Source organism: Hyla sarda, chromosome 9 (genome assembly GCF_029499605.1).
Source record: "Hyla sarda isolate aHylSar1 chromosome 9, aHylSar1.hap1, whole genome shotgun sequence".
Taxonomy (NCBI): Eukaryota; Metazoa; Chordata; class Amphibia; order Anura; family Hylidae; genus Hyla; species Hyla sarda.
This window is the reverse complement of record NC_079197.1, coordinates 100,746,399-100,769,724: the sequence shown is the minus strand read 5'-3', so window position 1 is coordinate 100,769,724 and position 23,326 is coordinate 100,746,399. Positions and strand designations below refer to the sequence as shown.

Below are 23,326 nucleotides of genomic sequence, written 5' to 3'. Positions count from 1 at the left end.
CACGTAAACAAGAAACATGTCATTTATTTACATAGATGTAAAAACTAAAGGCTATAACAGCACTAGGGCCAAAATAATTTAAGATACAGATTGGCTTATGAAAATTTTTTATTGGCCAAATGTTAAACTAGTTGTAGACTAATAAGAAAAGGTCCTAAATGGTGTGAGTACATAGACTTGGCAGCTGATCCATGTGAGAGGGAGAAAGGGGCCATAAATTTGCAGCCATGACCATTAATACAAGGAACAAAATCAATAATTTTTTTATATGCACACTTATACAGTGGTGCACTTAAAAAGATGAGAGGCATTGTCTGATTTTTTAAGAATTTATTTGCAAATTATGGTGGAAAATAAGTATTTGGTCAATAACAAAAGTTCATCTCAATACTTTGTTACATACCCTTTGTTGGCAATGACAGAGGTCAAACGTTTTCTGTAAGTCTTCACAAGGTTTTCACACACTGTTGCTGTTTTTTTTTTAGCCCATTCCTCCATGCAGATCTCCTCTAGAGCAGTGATGTTTTGGGTCTATCACTTGGCAACATGGACTTTCAACTCCCTCCAAAGGTTTTCTATGGGGTTGAGATGTGGAGACTGGCTAGGCCACTCCAGGACCTTTAAATGCTTCTTATGAAGCCACTCCTTCGTTGCCCGGGCGATGTGTTTGGGATCATTGTCATGCTGAAAGACCCAGCCAAGTTTGCATCGGACATGTACTGGCATAAGCAGGAGGACACGTCTGGCACTGCATGATTTCAGTCCCTGGCGGAGTAGTGTGTTACTGATGGTAGGATTTGTTACTTTGGTCCCAGCTCTCTGCAGGTTGTTCACTAGGTCCCCCCATGTGGTTCTGAGATTTTTGATCACCGTTCTTGTGATTATTTTGACACCACGGAGTGAGATCTTGCGTGGAGCCCCAGATCGAAGGAGATTATCAGTGGTTTTGTATGTCTTCCATTTTCTAATAATTGCTCCCACAGTTTATTTCTTCACACCAAGCTGATTGCCTATTGCAGATTCAGTCATCCCAGCCTGGTGCAGGTCTACAATTTTGTTTCTGGTGTCCTTTCACAGCTTTTTGGTCTTGGCCATAGTGGAGTTTGGAGTGTGACTGTTTGAGGTTATGGACAGGTGTCTTTTAAACTAATAACAAGTTCAAATAGGTGGAGGACAGAGGAAAGAAGAAGTTACAGGTCTGTGAAACTAGAAATCTTGCTTGTTTTTAGGTGACCAAATACTTATTTTCCACCTTAATATATATATATATATATATATATATATATATATATATATAACTCAATGGGAAACATGTATCAAAGATTTTACCCCTGTTTTGTGATAACATTTTTGCGCAAAAGTTTGTGCAAGCTGTTTTTTTTGCGTCTTTTTTTTTGCGCACATTCTGGTGGAGCATTTCCTCCAGATGTGTAGGTTTTGGTGTACCTTGGAGTGACATATTTAGTACGCACAAATTTATTAACTGCGTACATTTCATTTAACTGCAGAAATCTTGCGCATTGACCATATTTTAAATGCAAATATAAGCCATCTTGGACTGCATGTAGCAAGATGCTCTAAATCATCGATTTCATTTTCAAAGAGTGTGTTGAAGAGATTACAATGCTTCTGCCACCAGTCAGATTATCTCTGAGATACTTAAAACCTTTCCATGTACATTTTAAAAACAATGCTATGTTATCACCCTTCACCCGCAGTCTAACCCCATACACCGGGATAATACACCGGGTTATAGTGCGGGTGAAATACTTCCCGGCACAGTTCATACTTCGAACTGTGTCAAATTCTAACTTCCCACTGTTCTTGATGAGAGCAGGAGATTGCACATTTGTAGTGTAACCATGGTGACCGTACAGCTAAGAATATACCACTGTATGTGCAGGAAGGGAGAAGGAGGTACAACTGTTAGGTCTATGTTTATGTGTGATTGCGTGTATGAAGCAGATTTGAGTGTGTGTGCGTGAGTGTATGTAGCAAAGCCGAGTGTGTGTATGTAGCATAGTTGAGTGTGTGTGTGTATATGTAGCAGACCTGAGTGTGTGAGTGTGTATGTAGCAGGGCTGAGTGTGTGTGTATGTAGCAGAGTTGAGTGTCTGAGTTTGTGTACGTAGCAGAGCTGAGTGTGTGTATGCAGTAGGGTTGAGTTTGTGTGTATGTAGCAGAGCTGAGTGTGTTAGTGTGTGTGTAGCAGAGCTGAGTGTGTAAGTGTGTGTATGTAGCAGAGCTGAGTGTGTGAATGTGTGTATGTAGCAAAGCTGAGTGTGTGAATGTGTGTATGTAGCAGAGCTGAGTGTGATTGTGTGTAGGTAGCAGAGCTGAGTGTGTGTGTAGCAGAGCTGAGTGTGTGTGTATATGTAGCAGAGCTGAGTGTGTGCATGTGTGTATGTAGCAGAGCTGAGTGTGTGAATGTGTGTATGTAGCAGAGCTGAGTGTGTGTGTATGTAGCAGAGTTGAGTGTCTGAGTTTGTGTATGTAGCAGAGCTGAGTGTGTGTGTATGTAGCAGAGTTGAGTGTCTGAGTTTGTGTATGTAGCAGAGCTGAGTGTGTGTATGCAGTAGGGTTGAGTTTGTGTGTATGTAGCAGAGCTGAGTGTGTGAGTGTGTATGTAGCAGGGCTGAGTGTGTGTGTGTTTGTAACAGAGCTGAGTGTGTGAATGTGTGTATGTAGCAAAGCTGAGTGTGTGATTGTGTGTATGTAGCAGAGCTGAGTGTGTGTGGGGTGTATATGTAGCAGAGCTGAGTGTGTGAGTGTATGTAGCAGAGCTGAGTGTGTGAGGGTGTATATGTAGCAGAGCTGAGTGTGTGTGTGTGTATGTAGAAAAGTTGAGTGTGTATGTAGTAGCGATGAGTGTGTGAATGTGTGTATGTAGCAGAGCTGAGTGTGTGAATGTGTGTATGTAGCAGTACTGAGTGTGTGATTGTGTGTATGTAGCAGAGCTAAGTGTGTGTATGTATGTAGCAGAGTTGAGTGTGTGAGTTTGTGTATGTAGCAGAGCTGAGTGTGTGTATGCAGCAGAGTTGAGTGTGTGTGTATAAGTAGCAGAACTGAGTTTGTGAGTGTGTATATGGAGTTTAGTGTGTGTGTGTGTGTGTGTGCACATGTGGCAGAGTTGAGTGTGTGAGTATGTATGTAGCAGAGCTGAGTGTGTAAGTGTGTGTATGTAGTAGAGCTGAGTGTGTGAATGTGTGTATGTACAGAGCTGAGTGTGTGTATGTAGCAGAGCTGAGTGTGTGATCAGGTGTATGTAGCAGAGCATAGTGTGTGATCATGTGTATGTAGCAGAGTTGAGTGTGTGCGTGGTCATGCTTACACATAATCTCACATTCAGCTCTGCTGCATACCCATGTCGCAGACTAATTTCTGCTACCAGGGTGCCTCCAGCTTTTGCAAAACTGAAACTCCCAGCATGCCAAGCTTTGCAAACACTTGGAGGCATTGTGCTTGGTGAACACTGATATAGAAGTAAGGGGACAGATTGTTCAGCAAAATTACATATTTTTTAAACCCAGACATTCTGGGGGAGATTTTCAAAAACTACTGTAATTTCTGTTCCAGCAATATTATTCACACCTTTTTTTCTCCTCACATTTTCAAAGGTCTCTTTTGCTGCTTTGAAAATATGTAAAAATTCATTTTTGCGGCACTTTTTTTTTTTGCACCAAAATTTTTTTTTGGGTTGCAGCCATATAGGTTTTTTTTGCGCCAAAATTGCAGAGTTTGGTGCTAAAAATGGCAATTTTTGTGCCAACTTTTACATCCAAGGAAATTCTGGTGGAAACATCTCACAAAATATTCCATGGTTACTAGTGCCCAGACAAGCGATAACTGTATAAATAAAACATTTCTGAGCTTAAATGTGAGTGCAGGTGCAGTGACCAAGAAAAAAAAATTAAAATACATTTTCTTTTAATAAAATGTTTCAATAATAATTCTTTCTTTTTTTTAAATAATTACTTACATAACACCTTTTCCCCCCAAAAAAGAAGAAAAAAACAAACAAAAACAATAAAACTACAACCATTTCTGTGATTTCTACACAATCAAAAAGCTATTGTGAAATTTTTGATGTAAACTGGACTTTCACCCCTTTGAAAATATCATGTAAAGCAGACAATATACGTGGACACGCCCACTTTTACAAAACTGATGTGAACAGTGTAAACCGCGGCATAAAGCTCTTTGAAAATGTGTTCGATACTTTTCGCGCCAAAATAGATTTTTTGGGGGGGCGTAAAATTCTTTGAGAATCTCCCCCTCTGTGGGGAAATTTATGATTTTACTATTGTGGAGAATTTTGTTCGGCGTATCCCAGCCCGTCACTCACCTCCTGTTTCTTCTGCCTCCTCCCCGACCGCTGGAGCTCTGAAATTTAAAGGGCCAGTAAGCCCATTAATTAAGTAAACACCTGTGGCTCACTCCCGCACTTCCCTTCCAGATCTTTGTTGCCCTAGTGCCTGAGAGAAAGTGTTCCTGTGTATTGTCTTGCTGTATATAATACCCTTTGCTCCGTGTCCTGACCTTGCTCCTTTGCCGCCTGCCTACTTACCACTTGCTATGTTCCTGATTACGCTACTGTGCCGCCAGCCCTGACATTCTGCTATCCTGACTACGAGTTGCCGTATCCTACCTGTGCCTCGAATTCCTCAGCCGCCTGTGTGGTCGAACTGTGCCAGGGGTAGCGACCTGGGTGCCGCCTACCACAGCAAGTCCATCCCGATTTGCGGCGGGCTCTGGTGAAAACCAGTGGCACCTTAGACTCCGCTCCCTGGTAAGGTCTGTATCATCTGCCAGACAGGTCCAGCAGATCCACATCCACCGATATTCCTGTCTGCGGTACATCAGTCTCAGCAGGTGGCTCGACAGGCACAGCAACTTACCCAACTATCTGCTTTGATGCAACAGCTATTGACCATGCAGCAACAACAGCAGCAGCAACCGCAACCTGTCCCACTCCCTCCACCAGTTCCGGTAGTGTTTTCTGGCTCCCAGCTACATCTGCCTTTACCTTCTAAGTATGAAGGTGATTCCAAGTTATGCAGAGGCTTCGTTACACAGTGCTCCATCCACTTGGAGCTCATGTCTGAACAGTTTCTGACGCAACGTGCAAAGGTGGCCTTTGTCATTAGCCTACTGTCCGGAAAAGCCCTGGCCTGGGCTACACCCCTTTGGGACCGCAGTGATCCGGTATCCTCCAATTTATCAGCTTTCTTAGCAGAATTTCGCACATGATCCTCCGTCTTCTTTGACTGAACTTATCCACACGTATTGATGTGCATTTTTCTGAGAGGCAGGAAGAACTGCGCTTAGAGAGGGAAGTTGTCCGAACACGAAGATATCCTCGCCTGACACCGGTGTTTTAACGTCCACCTCTACAGTTTCCTGTGCCTCTTACCGAAGAGGCTATGCAAATGGATTGTTCTCGTCTTACACAACAGGAGAGGTCACAACAACGCAGTGAGAATTTGTGCTTGTATTGTGCTAGCCCGGAGCACTTCCTCAAGGACTGTACAGTTCGCCTGCAGCATCCGGGAAACACCCGCACCTAGGGTACATGGGAGAGGCTTCCCTGGGTGTGAATACTACCTCTCCTAACTTTACTATTTCTGTACAAGTCTTCCTTCAGCGCTACAGCTTTTTGGATTCTGGATCCGCAGGTGACTTAATTAATGCTTCTTTGGTCCACATGCCAAGCCCTTGTTCACCTCCTCAGTTAATGGACAAAATCTGGACTGTATGATTCACTTCCATACCAAATCTCTCGTCATGCAAGTGGGAGTATTGCATAAAGAAAAGACTAAATTCTATGTACTGCCACACTGTACTTCTGAGATTCTTCTTGGCCTTCCTTGGCTGCGACACCATTCTCCACAACTGGATTGGAGAACTGTAGAAATGATTCGCTGGGGACAATCCTGTCAAAATCTTTGCCTCGGACCAGTTAAGCTTAAAGTTGTTACTCGTGTTCCTCCTTTACCTGGCCTGCCACCACCTTACCAAGATTTTCCTGACATCTTCTGCAAGAAGCAGGCTGAGTCTCTGCCGCCACATCGTCCTTGCGACTGCCCTATAGATCTTCTGCCTTGTACTACTCCTCCTCGTGGAAGGATTTATCCTTTATCGGTTCCTGAGACCAAAGCCATGGCTGAGTATATGCAGGAGAATCTCCAAAAGGGATTTATCCGTAAGTCCTCCTCTCCCACCGGAGCAGGTTTCTTCTTTGTGGGGAAGAAGGATGGCTCACTCCGTCCATGCATTGACTACCGAGGACTTAACAAAATCACAGTCAAGAATCGTTACCCACTACCTCTTATATCTGACCTTTTTGACTGCCTCCAAGGTGCTAAGGTGTCTTCTCCAAATTGGACTTACGTGGAGCATATAACCTCATTCGTATCTGCAAGGGAAATGAATGGAAAATGGCCTTCAATACTCGTGATGGACATTTTGAGTATGTCGTAATGCCTTTTGGTCTCTGCAATGCTCCAGCCGTTTTTCAAGAGTTTGTCAATGATATCTTCCGTGATCTTCTCTACACCTGTGTTGTCGTATACCTTGATGACATCCTGACTTCTCTACCAACTTAGAGGAACATCGTACTCATGTTCGTCTAAGGACAAATCATCTCTACGCCAAACTGGAGAAATGCCTATTCCAAAAATCTAGTCTTCCATTTCTTGGCTACATTGTCTCTTATCAGGGCCTGCAGATGGATCCAGAAAAATTGTCTGCGGTATTGGATTGGCCTCATCCTTCTCACCTAAGTGTAATAGAACGCTTTCCGGGATTTGCTAACTACTATCGTCAATTTATCCCATATGTTTCTTCCTTGGTTGCTCCCACTGTAGCTCTCATGAAGAAGACTTCTAATCCAAAGTCTTGGCCTCACAAGGCCGAATTGGCCTTCTCACATTTGAAGTCTGCATTTACCTCTGCTCCCGTGCTTGAAAGACCTGACCCAGAGAGGCCCTTTGCTTTGGAGGTTTATGCCTCATCCGTTGGAGCCAGAGCCATTCTTACTCAGAAAAAGGCCAAGGGCAAAACCGTAACTTGTGGGTTCTTTTCCAGGACCTTCTCTCCTGCTGAGAGGAATTACTCCATTGGAGATCGTGAACTCCTTGCTATTAAGCTTATTTTGGAGGAATAGCAACATTTATGGAGGGATCATCTCATGCGGTCAGCATCTACTCTGACCATAAGAATCTTCTATACCTTCAGTCTGCTCAGCGGTTGAACCCCTGTCAGGCAAGGTGGTCTCTGTTCTTTTCTCGGTTCAACTTCTTTATTCACTTTCGTCCAGCAGACAAAAACATCAGAGCTGATGCACTCTCCAGGTCCTCTGACTTCATAGTTTTGGACTCCACGCCTAGGCATATCATTCCTCCTGATCGATTGATTTCTGCCACTCCTGCTGAAATTCAGCAAGTTCCTCCTGGAAAATCCTTTGTGCCCACCAGATTGAGACACAAGGTATTGAAGTGGGGTCATTCTTCCTAGACAGCAGGTCATCCTGGAATACGTAAGACTCTACTTCTAATCTCTCGGCACTACTGGTGGCCTCATCTTGAACGTGATGTTTCTGATTTTGGATGTTCTTGTGTTATTTGTGCCTGTGACAAAACTCCTCGGCAGGGATCTGCTGGACTCTGTCATTTGGGTCGTTGTAGATAATTTTTCCAAGATGGCACATTTTATTCCACTACCTGGTCTTCCTTCTGCCCCACAGCTGGTGAAGTACTTCTTGCTGCATATATTTTGTCTACATGGTCTTTTTCAGCATATTGTCTCGGATCGCGGAGTGCAGTTTGTCTCTAAGTTTTGGTGAGCACTTTGTAACCATCTGGACATCAATCTGGACTTCTCCTCAGCCTACCACCCTTATTCCAATGGTCAGGTGGAGAGGGTTAATCAAATTCTTGAGACTTTGTCATTTTGTTTCAGCTCACCAAGACGACTGGGTCTACCTTCTTCCTTGGGCTGAATTCTCGAATACTCATAAGGATTCTAAGTCCACGAGGTTGTCTCCCTTCTTTGTTGTCTACGGACTCCATCTTCATTCTCCTCTTCCTCTCCCAGTTCCTTCCAGTGTGCCTGCTGTTGATGAGTTGGTCCGTGACTTCTCCACCATCTGGCAACTAACCCGACAGTTGTTATCTCTGGCTTCCACATGCATGAAGGCGCAGGCTGATAAGAATAGAAGACTTCCTCCATCATTCTCTCCTGGTGACATGGTGTGGCTTTCCTAGAAATACATTCGCTTCAAGATCCCCTCCTACAAGCTTGGTCCTCGCTACCTTGGTCCCTTTCAAGTTCTGTAAAAAACTAATCCTGTCTCCTACAAACTCCGTCTGCCTGCTACGTTACGTATTCCCAATTCCTTTCACGTCTCTCTCCTCAAGCCACTTGTCATAAACCGGTTTTCTCAAAAGAATCTTGTCCCCACGCCAGTCTTTGGTTCTTCTGATGTCTTCAAGGTTACAGAGATCCTTGCCCAAAAAAAAAGTGAGATGTAAACAATTTTTTTCTGGTTGACTGGGAGGGTTACGGTCCTGAGGAGAGATCTTAGGAGCCTTAGGAGAATATTCTGGACCGTGACCTTCTCAGGAGTTTTCTGAATTGTAAAAGGAGGGGGAGACCAAAGGGGGGGAGGTAGTTAGGACCTGCGCTTCGGCCACACACGCGGGCCGTGAGCGCATGGTCCCATCTCCTTCTGCTGTCAGCGGGGCTGGGATTCGCATCGGGGGACGCACCCGCAACCTACACATTATTTCCAACTTAGGAACTGCTCAAGTAAACATCTACACTCTATATGGGTTATGTCCTTCAGTACCATCTATCATATGCCATCATTTACCTCTGGTACTGTTGTTGTTGTTGGAACTGTTAAAGACATGTGCCTCCACTATGTGAAAGAAGTTTAAGAAAAGTTACCCGTTGTAGTGCAAAATCCCTTGAGTCTTAGCGCCTTTGTTTCTTTTACACACATAACACCAAGAGCCTTCCACAAACCACCTGCCAGGACATAGTCACCCAGAAATGCCTCAGGAGAATATAATATACACCATCAGTGCAGTGCAGTGGCAATTTTGCAGTGACTCTAAAGGGAAACTGGGGTTCACTGCACCACTCTGTAAAACAACCATGTCCTCCCAAGCTCACTGCACATGAATTACTGTATGAGACGCACACATAAAAAGTCTTAGACTAGGAGAAGGTTGCAAGCTGCATAACAAGGAATCTTAGAATGGATAATGAAATGGAGATTACAGTAACCTATAGCAGATGTAAAAATAGTTTTCTCAGTTGTTATAGGAGAGGTTTCCATAGTCTTTAACCCCTTAAGGACACATGACGTTCTCATACGTCTCCATTTCCGAGTCCTTAAGGACACATGACGTATGAGAACGTCATGTGTTTTACCGGCCCCCCGCAACCATCTGGAGCGGAGCCGGTCCCCGATGCCTGCTGAAATCGTTCAGCAGGCATCGGGGCATATCGCCCAGGGGGGTCATTATGACCCCCCATGTCGGCGATGGCCGCAGATCGCTGGACAATTCAGTCCAGCGATCTGCGGCGGATTCCGGGTCAATCGGGTCTCCAGTGACCCGGTGACCCGGAATTATTGGCTGATCGGGGCCGTCAGAGACGGCCCTGAACAGCCAGAGCCTGCAGGGGTGAGGTGGCACTGGTGCCACCTCACGATCGCCCTGATTCGTCGGCCGGATTACCGACCAATCAGGGCGCCTGCTGCGGGTGTCACTCCCGCAACCCGCTCTGCCCCTCTTCCGGAGGACGTGAGCGGGTGCGGGACGTGCACCCCGGGTGCTGGGGACCCCGATCTCCGGCGCCCCTGTTGGGATCGGGGCCCCAGGAGCAGCGGCGGCGGCGGAGACGACGAGGGACTGACCTGTGCGGCGAGGATCGTTGGAGGTGAGTGACAGCCTCCTGCTGTTGCTTAGCAACAGCTCCCAGCATGCAAAAAGGGCATGCTGGGAGCTGTAGTTATGCAACAGCAGGAGGCAGACCACCACAACTCCCAGCATGCCCTTATGGGCATGCTGGGACTTGTAGTTTTGCAACAGCTGGAGGCACATTCTTTCTATGGAAAAGTGTACCTTCAGCTGTTGTGTAACTACAACTCCCAGCTTGCACAATCAGCTAAAGTGCATGCTGGGAGTTGTAGTGGTGCATCTGGTGGTTGCATAACTACAACTCCCAGCATGCCCGTTGGCTGTCGGTGACTGCTGAGAGTTGTAGTTTTGCAACAGCTGAAGGCACACTGAGTTAAGTAGCAAACCAGTGTGTCTCCAGCTGTTGCATAACTACAATCCCCAGCATCCCCAGCCAAAGTAGTATGCCTCCAGCTGTTGCATAACTACAACACCCAGCATGCCCTTCCGCTGTCCGTACATGCTGGGGGTTGTAGCTTTTGCAACAGCTGAAGGCACACTGGTTGCAAAACACTGAGTTTGTTACCAAACTCGGTGTTTCACAACCAGTGTGCCTCCAGCTGTTGCAAAACTACAACTCCCAGCATGCACTGATAGACCGTACATGCTGGGAGTTGTAGTTTTGCAACAGCTGGATGTTCCCCCCCCCCCAATGTGAATGCAAAATTTCTGCCGCAGCTCAAACTGCCAGCGAGAAACTACTGTGAACCCCCGCCCGTGCGACTGTACCCTAAAAACACTACACTACACTAACACACAATAAAATAAAAAGTAAAAAACACTACATATACACATACCCCTACACAGCCCCCCTCCCCTCCCCAATAAAAATGAAAAATGTCTGGTACGCCACTGTTTCCAAAACGGAGCCTCCAGCGGTTGCAAAACTACAACTCCCAGCATGCACTGATAGACCGTACATGCTGGGAGTTGTAGTTTTGCAACAGCTGGATGTTCCCCCCCCAATGTGAATGTACAGGGTACACTCACATGGGCGGAGGATTACAGTAAGTATCCGGCTGCAAGTTTGAGCTGCGTCAAATTTTCTGCCGTAGCTCAGACTGCCAGCGAGAAACTACTGTGAACCCCCGCCCGTGCGAGTGTACCCTAAAAACACTACACTACACTAACACAAAATAAAATAAAAAGTAAAAAACACTACATATACACATACCCCTATACAACCCCCCTCCCCAATAAAAATGAAAAACGTCTGGTACACCACTGTTTCCAAAACGGAGCCTCCAGCTGTTGCAAAACAACTACTCCCAGTATTGCCAGATAGCCGTTGACTGTCCAGGCATGCTGGGAGTTTTACAACAGCTGGAGGCACCCTGTTTGGGAATCACTGGCGTAGAATACCCCTATGTCCACCCCTATGCAAGTCCCTAATTTAGGCCTCAAATGCGCATGGCGCTCTCACTTTGGAGCCCTGTCGTATTTCAAGGCAACAGTTTAGGGCCACATATGGGGTATCGCCGTACTCGGGAGAAATTGGGCTTCAAATTTTGGGGGTATTTTCTGCTATTACCCTTTTAAAAAATTTAAAATTTTTGGGAAAACAAGCATTTTAGGTAAAAAAAATATATATTTTTTTACATATGCAAAAGTCGTGAAACACCTGTAGGGTATTAAGGTTCAAATTACCCCTTGTTACGTTCCCCGAGGGGTCTAGTTTCCAAAATGGTATGCCATGTGTTTTTTTTTTGCTGTCCTGGCACCATAGGGGCTTCCTAAATGCGGCATGCCCCCAGAGCAAAATTCGCTTTCAAAAAGCCAAATGTGACTCCTTCTCTTCTGAGACCTGTAGTGCGCCAGCAGAGCACTTTTCACACCCATATGGGGTGTTTTCTGAATCGGGAGAAATTGGGCTTCAAATTTTTAGGGGTATTTTCTGCTATTACCCTTTTTAAAATTGTAAAAATTTTGGGAAACCAAGCATTTTAGGTAAAAAAAATATATATTTTTTTACATATGCAAAAGTCGTGAAACACCTGTAGGGTATTAAGGTTCACATTACCCCTTGTTACGTTCCCCGAGGGGTCTAGTTTCCAAAATGGTATGCCATGTGTTTTTTTTTTGCTGTCCTGGCACCATAGGGGCTTCCTAAATGCGGCATGCCCCCAGAGCAAAATTCGCTTTCAAAAAGCCAAATGTGACTCCTTCTCTTCTGAGACCTGTAGTGCGCCAGCAGAGCACTTTTCACACCCATATGGGGTGTTTTCTGAATCGGGAGAAATTGGGCTTCAAATTTTTAGGGGTATTTTCTGCTATTACCCTTTTTAAAATTGTAAAAATTTTGGGAAACCAAGCATTTTAGGTAAAAAAAATATATATTTTTTTACATATGCAAAAGTCGTGAAACACCTGTAGGGTATTAAGGTTCACATTACCCCTTGTTACGTTCCCCGAGGGGTCTAGTTTCCAAAATGGTATGCCATGTGTTTTTTTTTTTTTTGCTGTTCTGGCACCATAGGGGCTTCCTAAATGCGGCATGCCCCCAGAGCAAAATTCGCTTTCAAAAAGCCAAATGTGACTCCTTCTCTTCTGAGACCTGTAGTGCGCCAGCAGAGCACTTTTCACACCCATATGGGGTGTTTTCTGAATCGGGAGAAATTGGGCTTCAAATTTTGGGGGGGTATTTTCTGCTATTACCCTTTTTAAAAATGTAAAATTTTTGGGAAACCAAGCATTTTAGGTAAAAAAAATATATATTTTTTTTACATATGCAAAAGTCGTGAATCACCTGTAGGGTATTAAGGTTCACTTTACCCCTTGTTACGTTCCCTGAGGGGTCTAGTTTCCAAAATGGTATGCCATGTGTTTTTTTTTGCTGTCCTGGCACCATAGGGGCTTCCTAAATGCGGCATGCCCCCCAAAAACCATTTGTCGCTCCTTCCCTTCTGAGCCCTCTACTGCGCCCGCCGAACAATTAACATAGACATATTAGGTATGTGCTTACTCGAGAGAAATTGGGTTTCAAATACAAGTAAAAATTTTCTCCTTTTTATCCCTTGCAAAAATTCAAAAATTGGGTCTACAAGAAAATGCGAGTGTAAAAAATGAAGATTTTGAATTTTCTCCTTCACTTTGCTGCTATTCCTGTGAAACACCTAAAGGGTTAATACACTTACTGAATGTTTTTTGAATACTTTAGGGGGTGTAGTTTTTATAATGGGGTCTTTTATGGGGTATTTCTAATATGAAGACCCTTCAAATCCACTTCAAAACTGAACTGGTCCCTGAAATATAGTGAGTTTGAAAATTTTGTGAAAAATTTCAAAATTGCTACTGAACTTTGAAGCCCTATGGTGTCTTCCAAAAGTAAAAACTCATAAATTTTATGATGCAAACATAAAGTAGACATATTGTATATTTGAACCCAAAAAAAATATATTTTGAATATCCATTTTTCTTACAAGCAGAGAGCTTCAAAGTTAGAAAAATGCAAAATTTTCATTTTTTTCATCAAATTTTGAGATTTTTCACCAAGAAAGGATGCAAGTTACCATAACATTTTACCACTAAGTTAAAGTAGAATATGTCACGAAAAAACAATCTCAGAATCAGAATGATAACTAAAAGCATTCCAGAGTTATTAATGTTTAAAGTGACAGTGGTCAGAATTGCAAAAAACGCTCCGGTCCTTAAGGTATAAAATGGCCTGGTCCTTAAGGGGTTAAGAGATGCTTCTCAGTCTCAGCACACTTGTGACTACACTTAGTAATTGTGATACATCAACAGGGAGATGAGTCAACACTGTTATACAATTTCAGTATGGAAAATTGTAAAGTCTATGACATCATTTCACTTAAATATTCAGAGATTTACATACCTTCATGCTCATTTGTGGATTAATGAAAGTGACATCATTCAGTGTCAACAGAATTTTGTTTGGCCCTCTGACTAATTTAATTTTGTTAATCCGACGCCTGAAAAATAAAAACCATACACGTAGGTTACTAGATTACATTGTACAGTGGATTGCAGTCATGAAAATAACCTTAAATCACAGTTAATCATATTCACGTTGTTTATAATGTGGTATTAGCATATACTAATGTTAATGTAGATTATTGCATATGTAAATATATTTGAAAGTGGTGTCACATAAAGTTCAATGCAGCAGAAAATTTCCATATATTACATTACTTAGAATCCAAGCATTTCTTTAATTCAATGCTTTATAGCTTATAAAAGCTGATAATCTGACACACAGCTAAAAAAAAAAGTTCCATGTCAGAATGAAAGAATTTAGTGTCTCAGTCCTCTGAAATGCCAACATTAAAACACCAACCCATGCACATGGATTCCAGAACATGCACACTGATACCAGAAAAAAAGTCATGGTATTTCTTCCTAGCCTTCAGAAGCAGCTGAGGAGAGAAGCACAAAACATACATTGTACACCTATCTTCCTGCCCTGTCAGGTGGATGTCACTTTACATTGTCTGCTCCAGGCACACAGCTCAGGTTACCTGTATTGTGAGTTATAATGTATTTCAATGCAATGTCATATATTCAATGTCTGCGTATTCTGTTATTTCCATGCAGGAGGATGCACAGAGAACCACATGAGTCCTTTAGCCAATTAGGGCCTCCTGCCTTGCTCCCCCCAAGTATGGCTAGAAGGGGAGGAGCTAGTTAGATGTTAGTCAGTCAGTAGTGTGAGCTTAAGAAGATCAATGTGAGCATCTCTTCAGCATACCTGCCCCATACCTCTAATGGGAAAAGGCTCTATTTCTACTTCTTTGTCTACCAGTACCTGACAGACTGACTGCTCGCATTACGGATTTCAGTCCAGTCTGTACAGTCTAGTTCAGTCCAGTACTGAATGGATAACAAGAGAGAAAGCCTCAAGCAACTCTAGTCCCAATAGGTTTATTCTGGCAGTAAGCCCTAAACATGTAAACCCTGTGTGTAGAAAGGCTAGGCAGTTGGCAACCATCTTTTCTGTCTCTAAATCAATATCTTTTAAGCTTTGTTCAATAAAGTTTAACCCCTTAATGATGCAGGATGTAAATGTACGTCCTGGTGAGCTGTACTTAACGCACCAGGATGTACATTTACGTCCTATACATAACCGCGAGCATCGGAGCGGTTGCTCGGGTCATGCTTCAATTCTCGGGTCATGCGCAGCAGGTCCTGGCTGCTGATAGCAGCCTTGAACCCGCCGATAATGCTCGACATCCGCAATCGCGTGGATGTCCGCCATTAACCCCTCAGATGCAGTGATCAATACTAGTGTTGAGCGGCATAGGCCATATTCGAATTCGCGAATATTCGCGAATATATGGACGAATATTCGTCATATATTCGTGAATATTCGCATATTCGTTATATTCTCGTTTTATTTTCGCATATGCGAATATTCGCGTATGCGAAAATTAACATATGTGAATATTAGCATATACAAAATTAGCATATGCGAACATTCGCATATGCGAAAATTCGCATATGCGAATTTTCGCATACCAGTCTCACACAGTAGTATTACAGCCTTCTTTACACCACACAAGCTGGAAGCAGAGAGGGATGATCACTGTGATGTGTACTGTGAAGAAAAAAAAAAAAAAAAAAAGAATATTCGTAATTACGAATATATAGCGCTATATTCGCGAAATTCGCAAATTCGCGAATATGCGATATTCGCGAATAATATTCGAATTTCGAATATTCGCGAGCAACACTAATCAATACAGATCATGGCGATCCGATCATCCAGAACGGCAGACGGAGGTCCCCTCACCTGCCTCCACTGCTTTCCATGGGTCTTCTGCAAATTCTGCTCTGGTCTGAGATCGAGCAGACCAGAGCTGAAGATCACCAATAACACTGATCTGTGCGATGCTCTATGCATAGCACTGAACAGTATTAGCAATCAAGTGATTGCTATAAATAGTGCCCTATGGGGACTATTAAAGTGTAAAAATAAAAGTAAAAAATGTAAAAATAAAATGTGAAAAATACCCTCCCCCAATAAAATGTAAAATGTCCCATTTTCCCATTTCACCCCAAAAAGTGTAAAAACAAAAATTATAAACATATTTGGTATTGTACTATTAAAATATAATGTTAATGATACTGTATGGTGAACGGCGTGAATGTAAATAAAAAAAAAATAAACAAAATTGCTGCTTTTTTATAACATTTTATAAAAAATTAAAAAAATGATAAAAAATGTATTAAAAGTTTTATATATGCAAATATGGTATCTATAAAAAGCACAGATCACGGCGCAAAAAATGAGCCCTCATACCGCCGCTTATACAAAAAAAAGTTATAAGTCTTCAAAATAGAGGGATGTATGTAAAGTATGTAATCATGGGTATCATTTTAACACGTACAGGACCTAGGGCGTATGGATACGCCTTCTGTACCTGGGTCTTAACCCCTTAAGGACCAGGCCATTTTACACCTCAGGACCAGAGCGTTTTTTGCACATCTGACCACTGTCACTTTAAACATTAATAACTCTGGAATGCTTTTAGTTATCATTCTGATAGTTTTTTCGTGACATATTGTACTTTAACATAGTGGTAAAATTTTATGGTAACTTGCATTCTTTCTTGGTGAAAAATCCCCAAATTTTATGAAAAATTTGCATTTTTCTAACTTTGAAGCTCTCTGCTTGTAAGGAAAATTGATATTCCAAATAAAAAAAAATTTGATTCACATATACAATATGTCTACTTTATGTTTGCATCATAAAATTGATGTGTTTTTACTTTTGGAAGACACCAGAGGGCTTCAAAGTTCAGCAGCAATTTTCCAATTTTTCACAAAATTTTCAAACTCACTATTTTTCAGGGACCAGTTCAGGTTTGAAGTGGATTTGAAGGGTCTTCATATTAGAAATACCCCACAAATTACCCCATTATAAAAACTGCACCCCCCAAAGTATTCAAAATGACATTCAGTCAGCGTTTTAACCCTTTAGGTGTTTCACAGGAATAGCAGCAAAGTGAAGGAGAAAATTCACAATCTTCATTTTTTACACTTGCATGTTCTTGTAGACCCAATTTTTGAATTTTTACAAGGGGTAAAAGGAGAAAATGTATACTTATATTTGTAGCCCAATTTCTCTCAAGTAAGCACATACCTCATATGTCTATGTAAATTGTTCGGCGGGCGCAGTAGAGGGCTCAGAAGCGAAGGAGCAACAAGGGGATTTTGGAGAGTACGTTATTCTGAAATGGTTTTTTGGGGGCATGTTGCATTTAGGAAGCCCCTATAGTGCCGAAACAGCACAAAAAAAAACACATGGCATACCATTTTGGAAACTAGACCCCTTGAGGAACGTAACAAGGAATAAAGCGAGCCTTAATACCCCACAGGGGTTTCACGACTTTTGCATATGTAGAAAAAAAAAACATTTTCACTAAAATGTGTTTCCCCCCAAATTTCACATTTTTGCAAGGGTTAATAGCAGAAAAGACCCCCCAAAATTTGTAAACCCATCTCTTCTGAGTATGGAAATACCCCATGTGTGGACGTCAAGTGCTCTGCTGGCGCACTACAATACTCAGAAGAGAAGGAGCGCCACTGAGCTTTTTGGAAAAACATTTTTGGAATGGAAGTCAGGGGCCATGTGCGTTTACAAAGCCCCCCCCCCGTGGTGCCAGAACAGTGGAACCCCCCACATGTGACCCTATTTTGGAAACTACACCCCTCACAGAATTTAATAAGGGGTGCAGTGAGTATTTACACCCCCCTGGCGTTTGACAGATCTTTGGAACAGTGGGCTGTGCAAATGAAAAATACAATTTTTCATTTTCACGGACCACTGTTTCAAAAATCTGTCAGACACCTGTGGGGCGTAAATGCTCACTGTACCCCTTATTACATTACGTGAGGGGTGTAGTTTCCAAAATGGGATCACATGTGGGTATTTATTTTTTTGCGTTTATGTCAGAACCGCTGTAAAATCAGCGACCCCTGTGCAAATCACCAATTTAGACCTCAAATGTACATGGTGCGCTCTCACTCCTGAGCCTTGTTGTGCGCCCACAGAGCATTTTACGCCCACATATGGGGTATTTCTGTACTCAGGAGAAATTGCGTTACAAATTTTGGGGGTCTTTTTTTCCTTTTAACGCTTGTGAAAATAAAAAGTAAAGGGCAACACCAGCATGTTAGTGTAATTTTTTTTATTTTTTTACACTAACAAGCTGGTATAGCCCCAACTTTTCCTTTTCATAAGGGGTAAAAGGAGAAAAAGCCCCCCAATATTTGTAGTGCGATTTCTCCCAAGTATGGAGATACCCCATATGTGGCCCTAAACTGTTTCCTTGAAATACGACAGGGCTCCGAAGTGAGAGAGCGCCATGCGCATTTGAGGACTAAATTAGGGATTGCATAGGGGTGGACATAGGGGTATTCTATGCCAGTGATTCCCAAACAGGGTGCCTCCAGCTGTTGCTAAATTCCCAGCATGCCTGGACAGTCAATGGCTGTCCGGAAATGCTGGGAGTTGTTTTTTTGCAACAGCTGGAGGCTCCGTTTTGGAAACACTGCCATACAACAGGTTTTTCATTTTTATTGGGGGGACAGTGTAAGGGGTGTATATGTAGTGTTTTACCCTTTATTATGTGTTAGTGTAGTGTTTTTAGGGTACATTCGCACTGGCGTGTTACGGTGAGTTTCTCACTAGAAGTTTGAGCTGCGGCGAAAAATTTGCCGCAGCCCAAACTTGAAGCAGGAAACTTACTGTAAGCCTGCCCGTGTGAATGTACCCTGTACGTTCACATGGGGGGTCAAACCTTCAGCTGTTTCAAAACTACAACTCCCAGCATGTACTGACAGACCGTGCATGCTGGGAGTTGTACTTTTGCAACAGCTGGAGGCACACTGGTTGGAAAACCTTCAGTTAGGTTCTGTTACCTAACTCAGTATTTTCTAACCAGTGTGCCTCCAGCTGTTGCAAAACTACAACTCCCAGCATGTACTGATCGCCGAAGAGCATGCTGGGAGATGTAGTTTTGCAATAGCTGGAGGTACGCAACTACAACTCCCAGCATGCCGAGACAGCTGATTGCTGTTTGTAAATGCTGGGATTTGCAGTTTTGCAACATCTGGTGGGCTACAGTTTTAGAGAACACTGCAAAGTGATCTCCAAACTGTGGTCCTCCAGCTGTTGCAAAACTACAATTCCCAGCATGCCCTGACAGCAAACAGTTGTTTGAGCATGCAAGGGGTTGTAGTTTTGCAAGATCTGGAGGGCTACAGTTTAGGGACCGCTATATAGTGGTCTCAAACTGTAGCCCTCCAGCTGTTGCAAAACTACATATTCCAGCATGCCAAAACAGCTGTCTGGGCATGCTGGGAGTTGTAGTTTTGCAACATCTGGAGGGCTACAGTTAGAGACCACTGTATAATGGTCTCAAACTGTACCCTCCAGATGTTGCTAGGCAACTCACCGTCTTCCGTCGGATCCAGCCGCACATCATCGCTGCCCGCCGATCTCCGTCACCTGCAGCCTCCGTCGCCCGCCCGGATTGGTAAGTGGATCGTCGGCGCCGGTCCCCATCGTTTCCCCGTCCTGCCCCGCCTATTGTGGGTGGGCAGGACGGGGAAAACAAAAGTAAACCCCCCCGCCCCCGATCTGCTATTGGTGGTCGCGTCTAGACCACCAATAGCAGGGATAGGAGGGGTGGCACCCGTGCCACCTCACTCCTATGCCTTCAGGGGGATCGTGGGTGTCTTAGACACCCGCGATCCCCCTTACATTCCGGGTCACCGGGTCACTATAGACCTGTAATGACCCGGAATCGCGCAAATCGCAAGTGTGAATTCACTTGCGATTTGCCGCGATCGCCGACATGGGGGGGTCTGATGACCCCCCTGGGCATTTGCACCGGATGCCTGCTGAATTTCGGTCACCGCCGCGCGCCGGGCGGGGACAGGACTGGGGTGACTGCTGATATCGATCAGCAGGCACCCTGTGCAAATGCCCAGGGGGGGTCGTCAGACCCCCCCATGTCGGGCGATCGGCGCAAATCGCAAGTGAATTCACACTTGCGTTTTGCGCCGATTCCGGGTCATACGGGTCTATGGTGACCTGGTGACCCGGAATATAAGGGGGATCTCGGTTGTCTAAGACACCCATGATCCCCCTGTAGCGATAGGAGTGAGGTGGCAGGGGTGCCACCCCTCCTATCTCTGCTATTGGTAGTCTAGACGCGACCACCAATAGCAGATCGGGGGCGGGGGGGTTTACTTTCGTTTTCCCCGTTCTACCCACCCACAATAGGCGGGGTAGAACGGGGAAATGATGGGGACCGAACGCCGAAGATCCACTTACCCGTCGGTGGAAGCTGTTGGACGGGATCGGCGGCGGTGATCGGCGCGGGCGGCGATGTCCTGCGGCAGAAGAGGATGGCTCCCTGGATCCGACGGAAGCCGGTAAGTTGCCTAGCAACATCTAGAGGGCTACAGTCTCAGACTGTAGCCCTCCAGATGTTGCAAAACTACAACTCCCAGCATGCCCAGGCAGCTGCTGGGCATGCTGGGATTTGCAGTTTTGCAACAGCTGGAGGTCTACAGTTTAGAGACCACTGTACAGTTATCTCTATACTGTAGCACTCTAGATCTTGCAAAACTACAACTCCTAGCATGCCCACACAGCAGTTTGCTGTCTGTGCATGCTGGGATTTGTAGTTTTGCAACATCTGAAGGTCCACAATTTGGAGATCACAGTGCAGTGGTCTCTATCTGTAGCCCTCCAGATGTTGCAAAACTGCAAATCCCAGCATGCCGAAACAGCTGTCTCAGCATGCTGGGAAAAGTAGTTGCGTACTTCTGGCTGTTGCATAACTAGATCTCCCAGCATGCCCTTCGGCGATCAGTACATGCTGGGAGTTGTAGTTTTGCAACAGCTATAGTCGGATTTTCCATACACTGGTTGGAAAATAATGAGTTAGGTAACAGAACCTGACTGAAGGTTTTCCAACCAGTGTGCCTCCAGCTGTTGCAAAACTACAACTCCCAGCATGCACGGTCTGTCAGTACATGCTGGAAGTTGTAGTTTTGAAACAGCTGGAGGTTTGCCCCCCCCCCCCATGTGAACGTACAGGGTACATTCACACGGACAGGTTCACAGTAAGTTTTCTGCTTCAAATATGAGCTGCGGCAAATTTTTCGCCGCAGCGCAAATTTCTAGCGGGAAGCTCACTGTAAGCCTGCGCCCGTGTGAATGTACCCTAAAAGCACTACACTACACTAACACATAATAAAGGGTAAAACACTACATAAACACCCCCTTACACACTGTCCCCCCCCCCCCCCCCCCAATAAAAATGAAAAACGTATTGTACAGCAGCGTTTCCAAAACGGAGCCTCCAGCTGTTGCAAAACAACTCCCAGCATTTCCGGACAGCCACTGACTGTCCATGAATGCTGGGAGTTTAGCAACATCTGGAGACACCCTGTTTGGGAATCACTGGCGTAGAATGCCCCAATGTCCACCCCTATGCAATCCCTAATTTAGTCCTCAAATGCGCATGGCGCTCTCTCACTTCAGAGCCCTGTCGTATTTCAAGCAAACAGTTTAGGGCCACATATGGGGTATCTCCGTACTCGGGAGAAATTGCGTTACAAATTTTGGGGGGCTTTTTCTCCTTTTACCCCTTATGAAAAAGAAAAGTTGGGGGCTACACCAGGCTGTTAGTGTAAAAAAAATTAAAATTTTACACTAACATGCTGGTGTTGTCCTTTACTTTTTATTTTCACAAGTGTTAAAAGGAAAAAAAGACCCCCAAAATTTGTAACGCTATTTCTCCTGAGTATGGAAATACCCCATATGTGGGCGTAAAATGCTCTGCGGGCACACAACAAGGCTCAGGAGTGAGAGCGCACCATGTTCATTTGAAGCCAAAATTGATGATTTGCACAGGGGTGGCCGATTTTACAGCGGTTCCAACATAAACGCAAAAAAAGAAATACCCACACGTGACCCCATTTTGGAAACTACACCCCTCATGGAATGTAACAAGGGGTATAGTGAGCCTTAACACCCCACAGGTGTTTGACGAATTTTCTTTAAAGTTGGATGGAAAAATGAAAAAAAAAAAATAATTTCACTAAAATGCTAGTGTTACCCAAAATTTTTCATTTTCACAAGGAAAAATAGGAAAAAAGCCCCCAAAAATTTGTAACCCCATTTTTTCTGAGTAAGAAAATACCCTATATGTGGATTTAAAGTGCTCTGTGGGTGCACTACAATGCTCAGAAGAGAAGGAGCACCATTGGGATTTTGAAGATAAAATGTGTCCGAAATTGAAGGCTACGTGTGTTTACAAAGCCCCCATAGAGCCAGAACAATGGAACCCCCCACATATGACCCCATTTTGGAAACTATACCCCTCACGTAATGTAATAAGGGGTGCAGTGAGCATTTACGCCCCACATGTGTCTGACAGATTTTTGGAACAGTGGTCCGTGATAATGAAAAATTTAATTTTTCATTTGCACAGCCCACTGTTCAAAAGATCTGTCAAACTCCAGTGGGGTGTAAATACTCACTGCACCCCTTATTAAATTCTGTGAGGAGTGTAGTTTCCAAAATGGGGTCACGTGGGAGGGTCCACTGTTCTGGCACCACGGGGGGCTTTGTAAACGCACATGGCCCTCGACTTCTATTCCAACCAAATTCTGTCTTCAAAAGCTCAATTGTGCTCCTTCTCTTCTGAGCATTGTAGAGCGCCAACAGAGCACTTGACATCCACACATTGGGTATTTCCATACTCAGAAGAATTGTGGTTACACATTTTGGGGGTCATTTTCTCCTATTACCCCATGTAAAAATATAAAATGTGGGGGAAAACCAGCATTTTAGAGAAAAACATTTTTTTTTCATTTACACATCCGACTTTAGCAAAAAGTCGTCAAACACCTGTGAGGTTTTAAGGCTCACTGTACCCCTTGTTGTGTTCCTTGAGGGGTGTAGTTTCTAAAATAGTATGTGTTTTTTTTTTTGCTGTTCTGGCACCATAGGGGCTTCCTAAATGCGACATGCCCTCCAAAAACCATTTCAGCAAAATTCGCTTTTCAAAAGCCAAATGTGACTCCTTCTCTTCTGAGCATTGTAGTGCGCCAGCAGAGCACTTGACGTCCACACTTTGGGTATTTCCATACTCAGAAGAGATGGGGTTACAAATTTTGGGGGGCATTTTGTCCTATTATCCCTTGTAAAAAAAAAAATTTGGGGAAAACTAGCATTTTAGTGGAAAAAATAAATAAATCATTTACACATCCAACTTTAACAAAAAGTCGTGAAGCACCTGTGGGGTGTTAAGGCTCACTGGACCCCTTGTTACGTGCCTTGAGGGGTGTAGTTTCCAAAATAGTATGCCATGTTT

General features: G+C 43.9%; 1 protein-coding gene across 9 annotated transcripts in view; it reads right to left on the bottom strand.

Annotated features, from left to right (window-relative positions):
- Positions 1 to 23,326, bottom strand: part of GUCY2F (guanylate cyclase 2F, retinal) — a 230,653-nt gene that overhangs the window by 99,952 nt on the left and 107,375 nt on the right. For all 9 annotated transcript variants that reach the window (XR_008847695.1, XM_056538849.1, XM_056538845.1 and 6 more), the window contains one exon: positions 13,804 to 13,900. Coding sequence is in view for 8 of the 9 variants with exons in the window: in XM_056538849.1 (XP_056394824.1) it covers positions 13,804 to 13,900 (97 nt within the window). In the remaining variant the exon portion in view is untranslated. The remainder of the gene's footprint in view (positions 1 to 13,803; positions 13,901 to 23,326) is intronic.